Here is a 16,412-nt window from a genome sequence, read left to right as displayed (position 1 = left end):
CCAGCATGACAGAAGCTGTTGCTCTGCAGTCACTTCAGCAATCTCTGAGAAGGTGTTTTGATGTTATAGAAAAACAGCAGGAGGAATGGAACCTTGTCATAGCAGAATGTGATTCATTGATTACCACCCTGAGTAATCTGGCTCAGCAACTGCAGTCCTGCAAGAAGGTTGTATTTGCAAAAACCCCTTTAAGTGAATACAGTGATCTACAGGAACGACTTTGGTTTAAACTTGAATCTGCTATGGATCTAACCTTGGAAAAGCTTAATGATAAGATGTAAGCTGAATTCAATTCATTATTTTAAAACATTATTGTATTAGGTCACTTCAGCACCTTAAAGAGACTCAGAGATGAAATAAATGCAATATTTTTTACTTACCCGCGAGCTCCCGTTCAGCCGCAATCAGCCCCGGTAACTGGCCCAGTCGCATCAATCCGGGTCTACTGCACATGCTCGGGAGGTGCGCAGAAGACCCAGACTGGACGCAACTGAGCCAGTAACCGGGGCTGATCGCAGCTGAATAGGAGACCGCGAGAGGACGCCGTGGGATGCATTTGTGCTTATGGGGCTGGAGGAAGCCCCAGATAAGTAAAAAAAATCTTGCATTTATTTAATCTCTGAGTCTCTTTAAGGCCTGTACACACGGGCTGACTGATGTTGCCCGTGGGTGATCAGGACCTGATCACTTGGGCAACATCACTGGTCCAGACTATACAGACGTGTCAACTGTAAAGCTGACAACACATTCTGTTACTATGCAGGGAGGGACAATGGAGTGCACACATGTGACATCACTTGACATGTATGTTTGTCTACCCCATGCCTTGACAAAGGGGACCATATTGGCCCCGAAACAATTATATGGTTATACGGTCAGATGTATTGCTCGCGTGTGTGATGGGACAATAACATTTTCATGAAGTTCCAGCAAGTCTGTGTGCAGATTCCTCCTTTTGATTGTGGATTCACTATTGACTAGGAATCCAGTACCAGCATCCACCTTATTACAGGTGTGCCGTCCTTTCGAATTGATTCTTCAGGTTAGATTGCTGGCTGACGCAGTCATTATCGGCCGCCCCAGTCTTGCGTGTGTACGCAGCTTTAAGGCTCATACACACATGCAAATATTTTGCCCAACTATTGCCTAAGCTTGGTCTGTTGGATGGTAGTTGGGAGTGTATACGCTGGCAAAAGACAAGACGTCCAACTGATAACAGGTGGTTTGCCCAATCCAACCAGGGGTTCAGTCTGTCCAACTATCTTGTAGGTTGGCCATGTGTGTACAAGTAGTTTGAACTACTTGTTTTTGAATGCGGACTTGTTGGTGCGCACGCAGTCTTTATACATTTAAAAGAGTTGGTTGTTTAGTTGATCAGCATCATGTAAGCAATAAGTTGTGCAACTGATTATGTTGTGCAGTTGGTTGTGCGTTAACTAGTTCCCCGCCGCAGTACAGTATATCTACGCTCCTTTGGACTTCACTTCCCCGCCCGGAGCGTAGATATACGCACCCCCCGCCGCTACCGCCGCTACCGCCGATGTCCGCTCTCCCGCTCGCACTCCCGCGATCGTGCACGCCGCTGCCCGCTCGCCCGGAGATCAATGAACGGGAAAATACATTCCCGTTCGTTGATCTCTGCCCCCGCAATGATCTGCTGCTTTCGCTAAGCAGCTCGATCATTGTAAAAAAAAAAAAAAAAAATACCAGCCTCTTTGTACTTCCTCCAAGCTTCCGGAAGGAAGCTTGGAGGTCGCATTAAACTGTTGCCATCTTGTGGCCAAATAGTAAACTACACCCTAAACTATTTTTCACACACACATACATTACTTATACAAAAAAATTAACTCATTACCTCCCACACTCCCCATTTTTTTTTTTTTTGTAATTAAAAAAAAAATAAAAAATGTACAATTAAAAAAAATACATAAATAGTTACCTTAGGGACTGAACTTTTTAAATATTTATATCAGGAGGGTACAACACTGTTACTTTATAAACTATGGGCTTGTAATTAGGGATGGACGCAAAACTGAAAAAAATGCACCTTTATTTCCAAATAAAATATTGGCGCCAAACATTGTGATAGGGACATAATTTAAATGGTTTTATAACCGGGACAAAAGGGCAAATACATTTCATGGGTTTTAATTACAGTAGCATGCATTATTTAAAAACTATAATGGCCGAAAACTGAAAAATAATGTTTTTTTTCCCATATGTTTTCCTATTTTCCCATTAAAACAGATTTAGAATAAAATTATTCTTGGCATAATGTCCCACCTAAAGAAAGCCTAATTGGTGGCGAAAAAAACAAGATATAGTTAATTTCATTGCGATAAGTAATGATAAAGTTATAGGCGAATGAATGTAAGGAGCGCTGAAAGGAGAAAATTGCTCGGATGCTGAAGGGGTAAAACCCCTCAGTTGGGAAGTGGTTATGTTGCACATGTGTATGAGCATTTAGACAAAACCCATCAACCCTGGCTGTGTGAATATGTGGAGTGAAAGGGTACAGTAGCTGAATGGAAACAGTTGAGATAATACCAAACAGTTAAAATGCACAGAGCCTCTTTGTTTGTGTTTTTATGTAATGCATGCTTGGATGCAAGTTTTTTTTTTGTATGTGTAATTTATAACAAAAACAAGTGTATAGCAAAAGGAATGTAAACTCTCAAGATAGGCACAGAAGCTCCACCTGTAAGAAGCTAGCTGGGGGAGGCTTTCTCTTAATGCAATAACATTATTTAGGGAGAAACCCCAATTACTCAAGGTGTCCTGCTATTTTAATATCAGTCTAGCCCAGTGGTGGCGAACCTTTTAGAAGCCGAGTGCCCAAACTGCGACCCAAAATCCACAAATTTATCACAGAGTGCCAACACGGCTATTTATACTGAATCCTGCGTAAGAGGGTCAAATACTGGAGTCGACTTATACACAAAGTTGACTCAGTACCGTATACAGTATTTAAGGTTTAATTTTACTTAAAGTTTTGTGACAATTATAAATTCAGTCTCTTTGTTATTACAGATGTACTCTCCAGAAGGTGAGGGATTCTGTGAGTCACCATGTGGGGTCTGTCCTGTATGTTTATGAAGTTAATGCAGAGAAACTTGTCCTTGATGCTTGTGTGAAGCGTTCATCTATCAGTCCCTCTATAGCTGACATGTTAGAGTGGCTACAAGATATAGAGAAATACTACAGAAACCAGTATCCTTTGCCACAGCTGAATTACCAATTTGTATGCTGTATAGAAGCTGCACTGGATCAAACCCACAAGCCATGAAGCCAGTTACCATAGGTAATTACATATGTCTCCTTAACCACTTCAGCCTAACTGGACGAAAATTTTCATCCAGCTAGGCTGCGCGCACTCCCGCGGGCCCCCCTGCTGCGGGCCGTTAGCCCACCGATCAGTGAAAGGGATTATAAATCCCTTTCGCTGATCGGACCCCCCTCCCCCCCCCCCCTGGAGAAAAGCCGACAGCGTCTCTTCAAACGCTGCAGCTTTTATGAGCTCTGGTCTCCTTTCTTCTGCCTGGGAGCGAGATCGATCGCTCCCAGGACTTTTTGACTTTGGCCATCTTGTGGCCAAATAGCAAATTACACCAAAAACACACTTTGTGTTAAATAAATACATTTTAATACATTAAAAACCCCTGTTTACCTCCCACACCAAAAAATACCCACATACAAGTTTAAATAAAAAAAAAAACATAAATAGTTACCTAAAGGTCTGAACTTTTTAAATATGCATGTCAAAGGAGTATATCAATATGATTTATTAAATTATGGGCTTCTAAATAGTGATGGACGCAAATTGAAAAAATGCACCTTTATTTCCAAATTGAATATCGGCGACATACATTGTGATAGGGACATAATTTAAATGGTGTAATAAGCGGGACAAATTGGTAAATAAAGTACATAGGTTTTAATTATGGTAGCATGTATTAATTTCAAACTATAAAGGCCAAAAGCTGAGGAATAATGATTTTTTTCCATTTCTTTCTTAATATTCCTGTTAAAATGGATTTACAATAAATTAATTCTCAGCAAAATGTATCACCCACAGAAAGCCTAATTGGTGGCGAAAAAAACAAGATATAGATCCATTCATTGTGCCGAGTAGTGATAAAGTTATTAGCAAATGAATGGGAGGTGAAAGTTGCTCAGATGCAAACAAATTTCAACCCTGTGGGCTGAAGTGGTTAAAGGCTATGTATGGGCAGATCGACCAGGAGACAGATCTCTCTCTAATTAAATCTGATCAGAGAGAGATCTGATTGGCTGCCTATACATCGCAGGTCGATTACCAATTGATTTCAGCATGAAATCTCTTGGGAGTTGACCTCTGCTGCCTCCGTTGCTGTCCCCCCAATGGTAATGTGCCACCCCCTAGTGCCGGTGCATCAAAATCTCTCACCTGTCCGGCCGCCGTGAGTTTAGCTGCACCTTCTTCCTCATTAACGTCCCACGTAGCTGCTGCACATAGCACGTGGCGCATTTGTGACTTCACACGCCTGTTCAACAGCCGTATGGGACACAAATAAGGTAGGAGCAGCGGGACTCGCGGCAGACGTACGGGTGAGAGATTTTAATGCATGGGAGTTGGGGCAGCATATGAACATTTGGGGGTACAGAGGCCGGGGGTGCAATCACGTTCCTCCCAATATTGCACACTGTTGCCGCCACACGCCCAGTTGACCACGTCGGGCCTGAAATTGTTCAAATCTTCAATCAAGCATGCTTGTTACAGCACAGATTTTCAGCCGATTCTATGATTATCAAATCGGATGGTTGATCAGCTGCCAAATTTCTAGGTGTATGGCCACCTTAAGTCAAGTCTTCTAGTTAAGTCTTCTAGTTGCTGTTATGCTTGGTACACACCATCCAATTTCCTGTCAGATTGATGGGTTGAATCAATAATTTCGGATAGGTCAGATCAGATTTCCAATCACATTTCTGATCACTTTTGTAAAAAATCGATCGGAAACCTGATTGGACCTGTTGGAAATGATCTATTCGACCCATTGATCTGATGGGAAATTGCATGGTGTGTGCTAGGCATTATATTTCTCTGCAGCAGCTTAACACCTCCTGCTCATCTGCTCCCTCTCTGTGCTATAGGGCAATTTGTGCTGCTCAGCAGAGAGGCGAGCAAGTTGTACCTCTTCAAAGAGTGCTCACAATTGAAGTGATCATAAAAGATTATTTCTGGCATCTATGTAAGAAAATTAACTCTGAGATTTTTTGTTGTTTCAATGACATAATGTATATTGTGTCTTATGGACTGTGGGTTCATGAACCATCGTTTCACACTTCAAAACTTCAATGTATGTACATAGTGTAAGGGATCAGGTAGGTAGTAGGGTGCTTGGGGTCTCTGGGTTGAACACACAGAATAGCAAAACACAGACACAGCAGGCTTCAATAGAATCTAACACCAATGTGAAGTTTATTTACAACGATATACACTATTTACATGCAGACAAATAATGCCGAAAGAAAACTGCAAACAGGCTGCTAATCTACACACAGGCCATTTCTCTAACAGCCTCAGAGTGCGCATGTAACTACTGCAAGATACACTCATAGCGCAACCACGGTACTCCATTAGCGCAGCCGCTACAATGTTAATGCGCATTTTACCATAGTAGTAGCTAATAGAGTACCGTGGTCGCGACATGTGGGGTAGTTGCACGGGCATGCGACAGGTATGTTACCCAGTGCTTTGTATCAATACCACAAGCTATGTATGCGGGGTAATATTACGGTAATTTAATGAATCAAGCCCCTTGTCGGCTTCCCTGACCAAGCTTGGGCAGTTTCTGGCAAAGAGCAATTTCAGACTGAAGGCTGGGAGCTTAACTAGTCTCCTTGGTTGGGAAACTCATCCCACCTGATTGTTGCAGACAAATGCAGAAAACCTGGGCTGCATTAAGGGAACTGGGAGGCAAAAAACCGGAGGCTGTGTGAAATATAAATCCCATCTTGGACGTTCCCAGTCACTACCTCCTGATATCTGTCACAGTAGCGTAATAGGTACCTAAGTAGAGGCATATGGAGGCTGCCGTGTTGACTTCCTTTAAAGCAGGGGTCCCCAACCCCCGGTTTGCGGCCCAATACCGGGCCACAGGACGTTTTGCGCCGGGCTGCGGGTCTGGCATCTTCAACACAGCAGCGCGGGTGTGTCCCACGGCTGCTGTGTAGCGTCAGGAAGCAGGGCAGCGGTTCCCACGCTGAGAGAGCCACTCTCCTGTTTCCTGTCTCTACACAGCAGACGCGAGATGCGCTGCTGTGAGAGATTATGAAGAGCACGCACGAAGAGGGGCGACGGGAACTATGGAAGAAGCGGCCACCAGCTTCCTACTCAAACTCTCCCTACTCCCGCCGCGCCCTCCCCCCCCTCTTCCCCCCCCCCCGGTCCCGGAAAAAAGTTTGGTCTGGATAACGGTCCCAGAGCTGAATAAGGCTGGGGACGCCCCTGCTTTAAACAATGCCAGTTGTCTGACATCCTGCTGATCTTTCTGCGTCTTAACCACACACCTAAAACAAGAATGAGGCTGACTTGTTCATTGTCTATGGCTAAAGATATTAGAAAAGAAAGAATCAGCAAGATGCCAGAATCAGCAGGACTGCCCCCAGGCTCCCCACGGGCTCTGCTGTCCCCATAAAAAAAAAAACGCCAGGCTAGCGACACACAGATTTTTGCTAGCTGGCTGTTTACCTAAGGCTGTTAGTCACCGCCGCTCCCCGCCTCCTCTATAGAGCGGCTCCCAGCCTGTTTCCCTTCCCTCCGCAGTGGTGACTGACAACCTTAGGTAAACAGCCAGCTAGCGACAATCTGAGTGTCACTAGCCTGGAGTTTTTTTTTATAGGGGACAGCAGCCTGGAGACAGTCTGTATGGACACAGAGGCTGCTCATTGTATACAGCATTTGCCTCTGTGTCCTAATAAGATTTTTCAAACCCACCTCGGGTTCTCTTTAAAGAGGAGCTGTTAGGTATAGGGTCTCAGAGAAAAAAGCACATATATCAGTAGCTAAATATTGGCTGTACTTACATTACATATGCATTTCACTGTCCACGTTTGGATTTCACAGAATTTTTATATAGTATTTGCAGAGATTGATGCTCCTGACAGCTCATGGCAGGTTCCATGTTTGACTGTCTTGTATGAAGCCAATTGTGATGTAATATCCTCCCTTACCCTGCTTCCTGATGATTCGACTCACAAAAAAGATCCGGATCAAAGATCCTAATCGTTCATGATCCAGACAACACTACTGTGCAGTGAATATTAATTAGCCATGTGGCTAGGAACAATAGTGGACTCATGCAGTATACTCTAACGCAGTGCTGTCCAACTTCGCGGGCATGGAGGGTCGTTCTTTTTCCAGGCCACATGGTGGAGTGCCGGAAGACCCCCCCTCCCCAGCAGTTTCCCCACAAAATACAATCAGAGTGGGAGCAGATTTCCCCACAAAATGCAATCAGATTGGGAGCAGATTTCCCCACAAAATGCAATCAGGTTGGGAGCAGATTTCCCCACAAAATGCAATCAGGTTGGGAGCAGATTTCCCCACAAAATGCAATCAGGTTGGGAGCTGATTTCCCCACAAAACGCAATCAGATTGGGAGCAGATTTCCCCACAAAATGCAATCAGATTGGGAGCAGATTTCCCCACAAAATGCAATCAGGTTGGGAGCTGATTTCCCCACAAAACGCAATCAGATTGGGAGCAGACTTCCCCACAAAACGCAATCAGATTGGGAGCAGACTTCCCCACAAAACACAATCAGATTGGGAGCAGACTTCCCCACAAAACGCAATCAGATTGGGAGCAGACTTCCCCACAAAACGCAATCAGATTGGGAGCAGACTTCCTCACAAAACACAATCATATTGGGAGCAGACTTCCTCACAAAATCCAATCAGATTGGGAGCAGACTTCCTCACAAAACCCAATCAGATTGGGAGCAGATTTCCCCACAAAACGCATTCGGATTGGCTGCAGATTTACCCGCAAAACGCATTCGGATTGGCTGCAGGTTTACCCACAAAACGCATTCAGGATTGGCTGCAGATTTACCCACAAAACACATTCAGGATTGGCTGCAGATATACCCACAAAACGCATTCAGGATTGGCTGCAGATATACCCACAAAACGCAATCAGGATTGGCTGCAGATTTACCCACAAAACGCATTGAGGATTGGCTGCAGATTTACCCACAAGACGCATTGAGGATTGGCTGCAGATTTACCCACAAAACGCATTGAGGAGTGGCTGCAGATTTACCCACAAAATGCAATCAGGAGAGGCTGCAGATATACCTGCAAAATGCAATAATGATTGGCTGCAGATATACCCACCAAATGGAGTCAGATCGGCTGCTATAATGTAAATTTACAGCCCCACTCTGCTCGTTCCCCCACCCTCGTGCTGCCGCCGCCTCACCTCAGATCGGCTGCTACATTTTACAGCCCCTCTCCCCTCCGCTAGTGCCCTCCCGTGCTGCCGCCGCCTCACCTCAGATCAGCGGCAGGAGATGGCAACCAGCCAGACCAGCGCACGGCAGCCGCGCCGTGAATTTAAATGCAGGAAGTGACATCATCAGTCACGTCCAGCATTTAAAGTCCCCCATGCGGCTGCCGTGCGCTGGTCTGGCTGGTTCCTATCTCCTGCTTGCCGCCGATCTGAGGTGAGGCGGCGGCAGCACGGGGGAGCAGAGCGGAGGGAGCTGTAAATTTAAATGATAGCAGCCGAGGCATGGGGGAAAAGGTTAAAAAAAAAAAGTCCTGTCAGCTCTGGGAACTCGGTGCTAACACTGCCACAGCAGGGGGGCCACAGCAGAAGGCCTGCCCGCGGGCCGCCAGTTGCACAGCACTGCTCTAACGGAACATGTGCCCTGTGAACAGCACATTGATTTTTCAGTGCTGTGAGCTGGGCTGCAAGTTACAAGCTGCTGTATCATGAGCCTGTAACTTCTCACTGTGAAAGCAGCCTTAGGGCGGGATAGGGAAATGAAGGGGAAGGACCAAGGGAGTGCAGTAGGGAGAAGAAGCAGCCCCAGCATGCTTTGCAGTATCTGTTATGCGGCCTGCCGGCCTCCTTAGGAGCTTGGGAATAAAGAGGATTGCTATTCAAAAATCAAAGTAAGAGAGATTTTTAACTTCAGTATTGCCTTTTTGGCTTCCTTCTAAACTGTTTAACACAGGAGAATACAGGTTTAAATTAGCTTTTGCAGCCTGACAGTTACTCTTTAAGGAAAATTTGAAAAACTTTGAGCTATTATTTGAGGCTTTAGTATCATCAGACAACCTTTGTAGATTGTGGTGAGGTAACACTGTAACCTGAGCACCTTACTAATGATCAGCATATTTGTTTTGATTATTCATCTTCCAAACAAATTATTATACATTTAGGTGGCGCCAGCATATTTTCCACAGCGCATTACAGATTACATCAGACATTTACAATCTTTTCTTCTAATAGTCATACTAAAGGCACATTCCACTTTCAGTTAAAAAATAATTGCTAATAATATCTGCAAGTGCTGCACATGGTGTTATGTTATAAAAGTAATATTTCCATTTGTGTGTTGTCAACTATTCATTTCTGAAGCTGTAAGCGTCAATTCTATATCGGCATGGAATGTGTACTGTTTTGGAACACAAACTGCCCAGAAATTCCCACTTTCCTGCTAGAGTAATTGGCTGCTCAGGGTTACTTATTTCTGCTCAGAGTTACTTGATGCTCATTTTCAACACTTACACTAACCCGATGATCTGCAGAAGGGTTCGACATTTCCTGTTCACAGTTTGTGGTAGAAAGCGCATGGTGTGGTTTTGCTTTGTATGAACAAAAAAACCCTGTCATCATGCAGAGTTATTGGTTACTATTAAAAGTGGCCATACGTTTATAGATGTTCACCAGATCGACCATCAGAGATACCGTATTTTTCGGACTATAAGACGCACTTTTTCTCCCCCAAAAGTGGGGGGAAAAAGTTGCTGCGTCTTATAGTCCAAATGTAACAATTTACCTGTCTGGGCGGGCACTGTGTCAGCAGCAGCAGAGTTATCCGGAGGTGTTCCAGCATAGCAGCAGCTGCTGCAATCTGTATGCCGGTGTCCATCATCTTGTACCCCGAGCGGCAGCAGTGGGATCAACTGTACATCTCCCTGGGTGGCATAGCAGCAGCCGCTGCAATCATCTGCAATGCCTATGTGCATCTGCGGCTTGTCCCCCGAGCGGCTCCAGCAGCAGCGTAATCTGAGATAACTCCCCGGGTGGCATGGTTGTAAGTGCTAATAAGATTGCTTATGCATTGCGCCTCTTCTGCCCCGCATCAGCCGCGCGTCATTGTAATACAGGCACAGCGGGACATCTTCAGCCACGTTACTATCAGCGTCCGGCAGAGACCTCTGAACTGCTTCCTTATTGGCTCGCCACATGACCCCGGCGAACGTGCGACGCAGGTCATCAGAGGGCACCAATAAGGAAGCAGTTCAGAGGTCTCTGCCGGATGCTGATAGTAACGTGGCTGAAGATGTCCCGCTGTGCCTGTATTACAAAGACGCGCGGCTGATGCGGGGCAGAAGAGGTGCATACATAAGCAATCTTATTAGCATTTACAACCATGCCACCCGGGGAGTTATCTCGGATTATGCTGCTGCTGGAGCCGCTCGGGGGACAAGCCGCAGATGCACATAGGCATTGCAGATGATTGCAGCGGCTGCTGCTATGCCACCCAGGGAGATGTACAGTTGATCCCACTGCCGCCGCTCGGGGTACAAGATGATGGACACCGGCATACAGATTGCAGCAGCTGCTGCTATGCTGGAACACCTCCGGATAACTCTGCTGCCACGAACCTCCTCATTATGGGTGAGCTTTTAGTTTAATAGTAATGGTTAATTAGTGTAGCTAGGTTCGAGGGGGGGGAGGTGACAGGGCTTTGTGAAGTGTAGTATAGTGTAGCTGGGTGGGGGGGATACATCAGTGGTTAGTGAAGTATAGTGTAGCTGGGTGGGGGGATACATCAGTGGTTAGTGAAGTATAGTGTAGCTGGGTGTGGGGGATATACATTAGTGGTTAGTGAAGTATACTGTAGCTGGGTGGGGGGATACATCAGTGGTTAGTGAAGTATAGTGTAGCTGGGTGGGAGGATATATTAGTGGTTAGTGAAGTATAGTGTAGCTGGGGGTGAGGTATCAGTTAGTTGTTAGTGTAGTTGGTGGGGCAGAAGTGGTTAGTGTAGCTGGGCAGTATAACTTAGATAGAAACATCTTAGGGGGAGGTTAAAGGTCTATAGGAGACTCCTGGACCATGGAGGCACCTAGATTTAGTATTTTTTTTATTTTTCCTGGTTTTTGCCCTCTAAATCTAGGTGCGTCTTATAGTCCGGAGCGTCTTATAGTCCGAAAAATACGGTAGATCCCTCTCCGATTGAATCTGATCAGAGAGGGATCCATTGGCTGTCCGTACACCGTACAAAGATTTTCAATTTATTTTGGCATGAAATAGATTGAAAATCTGTGGAGTAGCCAAATGCTTAGTCACCCATGTCTCCCGCATCTGTGCTCCATCCTGGGTGTTGACAAAAGAAATTTAACCTGTCCCGTCGGTGTACCTCCACCCCTGTTTGGTGGCTTTTCTCCAGGCCATGGGACTCCTCCTCCCTGAATCTTCTCCACGTGTGTCATATGACAAAAGCTGAAGTTCACGCCAGACCTCTAGTGTATATACTGCATCTCTTGTCACATGACAGGGATAGAAGACACAGGCCTCAATTCACTAAGCTTTATCAAATACTTTATCGAACGTTTGATAATTTACCTCATGAATAAAATCTCATTTTGAATTCACTAAGGTGTTATAGATTCATCAAATGCTTTATCGATAAAACGTTCAATAAATCTATAACACCTTAGTGAATTCAAAATTAGATTTTACCCATGAGGTAAATTATACAATACAATATAATAACATTTCTATAGCGCTTTTCTCCCATAGGACTCAAAGCGCTTAGGCTCTCTCAGATTCAGTAATTAGAAGGATGAAGTATTCACACAACAAAAGTTATATTTCTGCAAATGCCAGACTGAACAGGTGGGTTTTCAGTCTGGATTTAAACACGTCCAGGGATGGGGCTGTCCTGATCTGTTGAGGTAAGGAGTTCCAAAACGTAGGGGCAGCATGACAGAAGGCTCTGGGACCAAAAGTTTCCAAGTGGACTCTGGGTATGACTAGATTATTAGAACCTGTGGATCTGAGAATGCGGGGATTGCTACGCAGCTGTAACATATCTTTCATGTATCCAGGGCCTAGATTATTCAGGGATTTAAATGTCAGTAGGCCGATCTTGAATAGGACCCTCCATTCTATAGGTAGCCAGTGAAGGGAATGCAGGACTGGCGTTATGTGGCAGTGACGGGGTTGGTTGGTTAGCAGTCTGGCAGCAGTATTCTGTATCAGCTGTAGACGGTACAACGCCTTTTTTGGAAGGCCAGTGTAGAGAGCATTGCAGTAGTCCAGTCGGGATGTGATGAAGGCGTGGACTAAGGTTGGCAGATCTTCTGGGGGTATGAGGTGCTTGATTTTTGCAATGTTCTTCAGGTGAAAATAGGATGATTTCACCACAGCAGAGATTTGAGTTCTGAAGTTTAAATCCCCTCAATTCCCAGTGTTGAAGACTGCAAGTTAAGTTGTTTTGTTATCATGCTCTGCCCTCCAATCAGAAGGACTTCAGTTTTGTCTGCATTTAGTTTCAGCCAGTTGTCATTCATCCATTGCTGTAGTTCACGTAAGCAGGCGTTTATAGTTAGAGTTGGGTCTGTCACACCAGGCTTGAAGGAAAGATATAGTTGGGTGTCGTCTGCATAGCAGTGGTATGTCAGGCCATGTTTTTGGATTAGTTCTCCCAACGGTAGCATGTAAATCGTGAAAAGCAGGGGAGAGAGGATTGAGCCCTGGGGCACCCCATACTTAAGTGTTACAGGGGTGGACAGGAAGGGCCCCATAGACACTTTGTGGGTTCTGCCACTCAAGAAGGATTGGAACCACTGAAGTACCATGCCATCAATGCTGCAGTATTCCTGTAGCCTGTTTATCAAGATGTCATGGTCAACTGTGTCAAAGGCTGCAGAAAGGTCTAGCAGTATGAGAATCGAGCACTCTCCTCTGTCTCTTGCCATGAGCAGGTGGTTGCATATTTGGATGAGGGCAGTTTCAGTGCTGTGGTGTTTCCTGAAGCCAGACTGGAATGGGTCATAACTGTTATTTTGTAGGATTCTGGCTTCTAGCTGGAGGTATACAGCTTTTTCAATTAGCTTGCCCAGAAAGGGGAGGTTAGAGACAGGTCTGTAGCTGGTCATTGCATCTGGGTCCAGGGAGGGTTTTTTGAGGAGAGGCCTGATGATTGCTTCCTTCAGTAAAGGTGCCCATACACTCGTCAGATTGGCAGCAGATAGATAAGAAATGCATCTGATGATCTATCTGATGCGTTTTTAGAACATTTTTTACCAGGATAGAATTCCAATAGATTTCAGTTTGAAATCTATTGAAATTCGATCTGATGGCATTTTTTTCCCATCAGATTTCCATTAAGGCCAATGCAAACTGATAAGCAATCTCATCAGATCGACCTAAATTTTCCACCCTGCAAGTTCGATGGAAATCCATCGAAATCGATCGAAATCGGCCGTCGATCGGTCGATTGGCCAACCGATTTGCAATCGATCGATCGATTGGGGTCGATCGGTCGGCCAGAAAATCGGCTGAGTGTATGGGCTGCTTTAAGCAGGAAATATCCCTGATTGTAAGGAACAGTTAACAATTTTGAGGAATACCGGTACGAACAGGTCGGGGCAGTTCAACATGAACTGTGTTGGATCCAGGTCACAGGTAGTTAGGCGGACGTGAAGGAGGATGCTTGATGTGACTTCTTCATCAATTTCTTTGAAGTTTGACCAAGGTGTTACGTTGTCTCTGCTAATGGTCTTCGGCGCTATATTAGGCTCAGATGCTGTAAGTTGGATGGCGGACCTTATAGCGGAGACTTTGTCTGTGAAGAATTATTATCTATTAAAAATTATCAAACGTTCGATAAAGTGTTTGATAAAGCTTAGTGAATTGAGGCCACAGGGAGGAAGTAAAGACACGGGAGCAGGTGCGTCTGCTGGACAGGTGAGATTAATGGCTCTGCTGCCAACACTCTACGTCAACCGTCGTCACATCGAACGGCGCTAGCAACGTGCTCCCAACACACTGCCAATCAAGCAAAATTTGGGGGTATCGATTGTGGCATTGATTATTAGCGATTCAAACACAGTGATCATCTAGTGTATGGCCACATTAATGCTTGCAGTGTATAAAACTGAACTGACGGAATTACAGTTTTGTTTTTCTCCACAAAAGTTTAAAAGCGTGTAAATCTTTAGGCATTTACCTTACTGGTTTATTACTGGACAGTTTTGGCAATATTTTTTTCTTTATTTCTAAGTGTAATTGTTCATTTTACAGGTACCTGAGCTTAAATTTATGTACACTTCTATTATCTTTCTGTGAAGTTAAGCAGAAATATATGATGCTCCAAACTGTCGGAAAATAGCCCCAGTCACTGCTGACACGCTACCTGTTTACATCTGGCCTTTTTTTATATTTTAAACCCCATGCTACTGTATCAAATGTCTCACAATTTCTGAAGATAGTTTGTTCTTCTTCTTCTTATAATTCTGCACTCTTTGTATAGTCAATTTTCTAAGCTCAACAATCAGATACATTCAACGGAAGCTCCTATTACACTTAAATTATAACCACTTGTCAGAGATGAAGAATTTACCTCAAGCATGGAGGAAGCTGGAAGATAACGCCTCATCCAAGCAGCAATCTGTGCAAGGTACTGAACTGCTTAGTTTGAAAATTGCTCTAGTGTTCATGTACCTGACAAATAATCTCATTTGAGTCTGACACATCTGCTGCTGCAGGTGATATATTTTAGGACCTAGTCACACCTCTACAGCACAGGTGTGGAGTACTGCCTGTCTGCCACTGCATGTAAGCTGCATAATTCTTTATTACCGTTTTAATTAGTAAAGCCCACATATGTGTAGCACAATGCAATGAGAGCTTGAATATTATGAACTGAGAATGTAATAATAAAGGGCTCTTTGCTTATAAAGGGCAATAGAGAGGGGCTTCTCAGCCAATTCAAGGTCTGTTATGTTTGTGCTGGAGTGTGTGACGAACATTACGGAAAGTCGTACGCAATCGCCAACGATTTTCGTATGGTCATGCACAATTACTGTCAGTGCTGTGTAACTGTACAAAAAATGCCCTTCCTTTCTCTTTTCCCCCTCTGAGAGCATTGCAGAGAGTACAGTAACCTTCCCCCACATCCTGTGTCGGGAAAGAATTTCACACGTGGCCAAAACCCCTGGGCAGAAGCTATTTGGTTATACAACTCATGTTCCCCCCCAAGCCAGCTCAAACTGGTTGAGATTCAAAATTCCCTCCAAACTCATAAGCTTCAAACAAAGAGAACTTTAATTTATTAATAATTCAAAATGGGTTTGGCACAGAAAGACAACAAACACATTTCCTGATACCTAGGAAACAGTTCTGTCATTCACCTGAATTATAATTTTCTAGCTATCAGGAATCAATAGAGAAACCACTTTATCCGGCCTGTGTAGAGCGAATGCAATAGAATAGGCATGTATAGCCTCGTTTGATACAGAGTCGCAGGCCGCTTATGAATATAGTCTCGGATTTGCGATGCGCCAATCTGGGGCGGAGTTACACAATTATTAATAATCGGTACATTTCTTGCTCTGAGTCTGGAGGGCGGCAACCTGCTGATTAGGAGGTAAACCCGCCTTAAATACACCTACTTTCCAGGTAGTGACAGCCCCAAGACTCAGGTCCTATAAAAGTGTGGCGGGACCAAACCTGTGGGGTTCTCCAAATTCCATCGACTAGGAACGTCCATGCAGGCGCTTAAGGAGAGCCAGCACCTGCAGTGTTCAAAGACTCTTAATCTGAATGCCTACTTTTAAACTGGACTCTTTTTCTTCATTCTTCAAATGGACTGCTCAGCATAACTAAGAATTTTCTGATTTTATTCCTTTTTATTTTTAAGCTCTGTGTATATATGTTAATTGGTGTATCTAACTGTATGTAATGTATTTTTGTTATTAAACGTTTTAAAAATCGCTTAGCGGTTATGACCTGTTGCTGAACATACACAATCGTACCTATTCTACTGAACTCGCTACCCTGTGTTTAATAGAAATATACATTTATAACCCGTATGCGAGAACTCGGCCCAGATATAACGATCTGACCCAGGTTCCTGCATACTTCTAAGGATTAATAGAGCGTTCTCGAAGTCCTAGTAATT

The 16,412-nt window shown here is 44.4% G+C and overlaps 1 protein-coding gene across 4 annotated transcripts in view; it reads left to right on the top strand.

Annotated features, from left to right (window-relative positions):
• The window catches only part of AIRIM (AFG2 interacting ribosome maturation factor), a 30,121-nt gene that overhangs the window by 7,277 nt on the left and 6,432 nt on the right, over positions 1-16,412 (top strand). For all 4 annotated transcript variants that reach the window (XM_068269049.1, XM_068269047.1, XM_068269050.1 and 1 more), the window contains 3 exons: positions 5-277; positions 3,031-3,210; positions 14,788-14,909. In XM_068269049.1, the coding sequence (XP_068125150.1) occupies positions 6-277; positions 3,031-3,210; positions 14,788-14,909 (574 nt within the window). In that variant the 5' untranslated portion in view covers position 5. The remainder of the gene's footprint in view (positions 1-4; positions 278-3,030; positions 3,211-14,787; positions 14,910-16,412) is intronic.

The sequence above is a fragment of the Hyperolius riggenbachi genome, chromosome 2, assembly GCF_040937935.1.
Source record: "Hyperolius riggenbachi isolate aHypRig1 chromosome 2, aHypRig1.pri, whole genome shotgun sequence".
NCBI classification, from domain to species: Eukaryota; Metazoa; Chordata; class Amphibia; order Anura; family Hyperoliidae; genus Hyperolius; species Hyperolius riggenbachi.
Note: the sequence above shows the minus strand (reverse complement) of the source record. Positions and strands in the feature narration are given on the sequence as shown.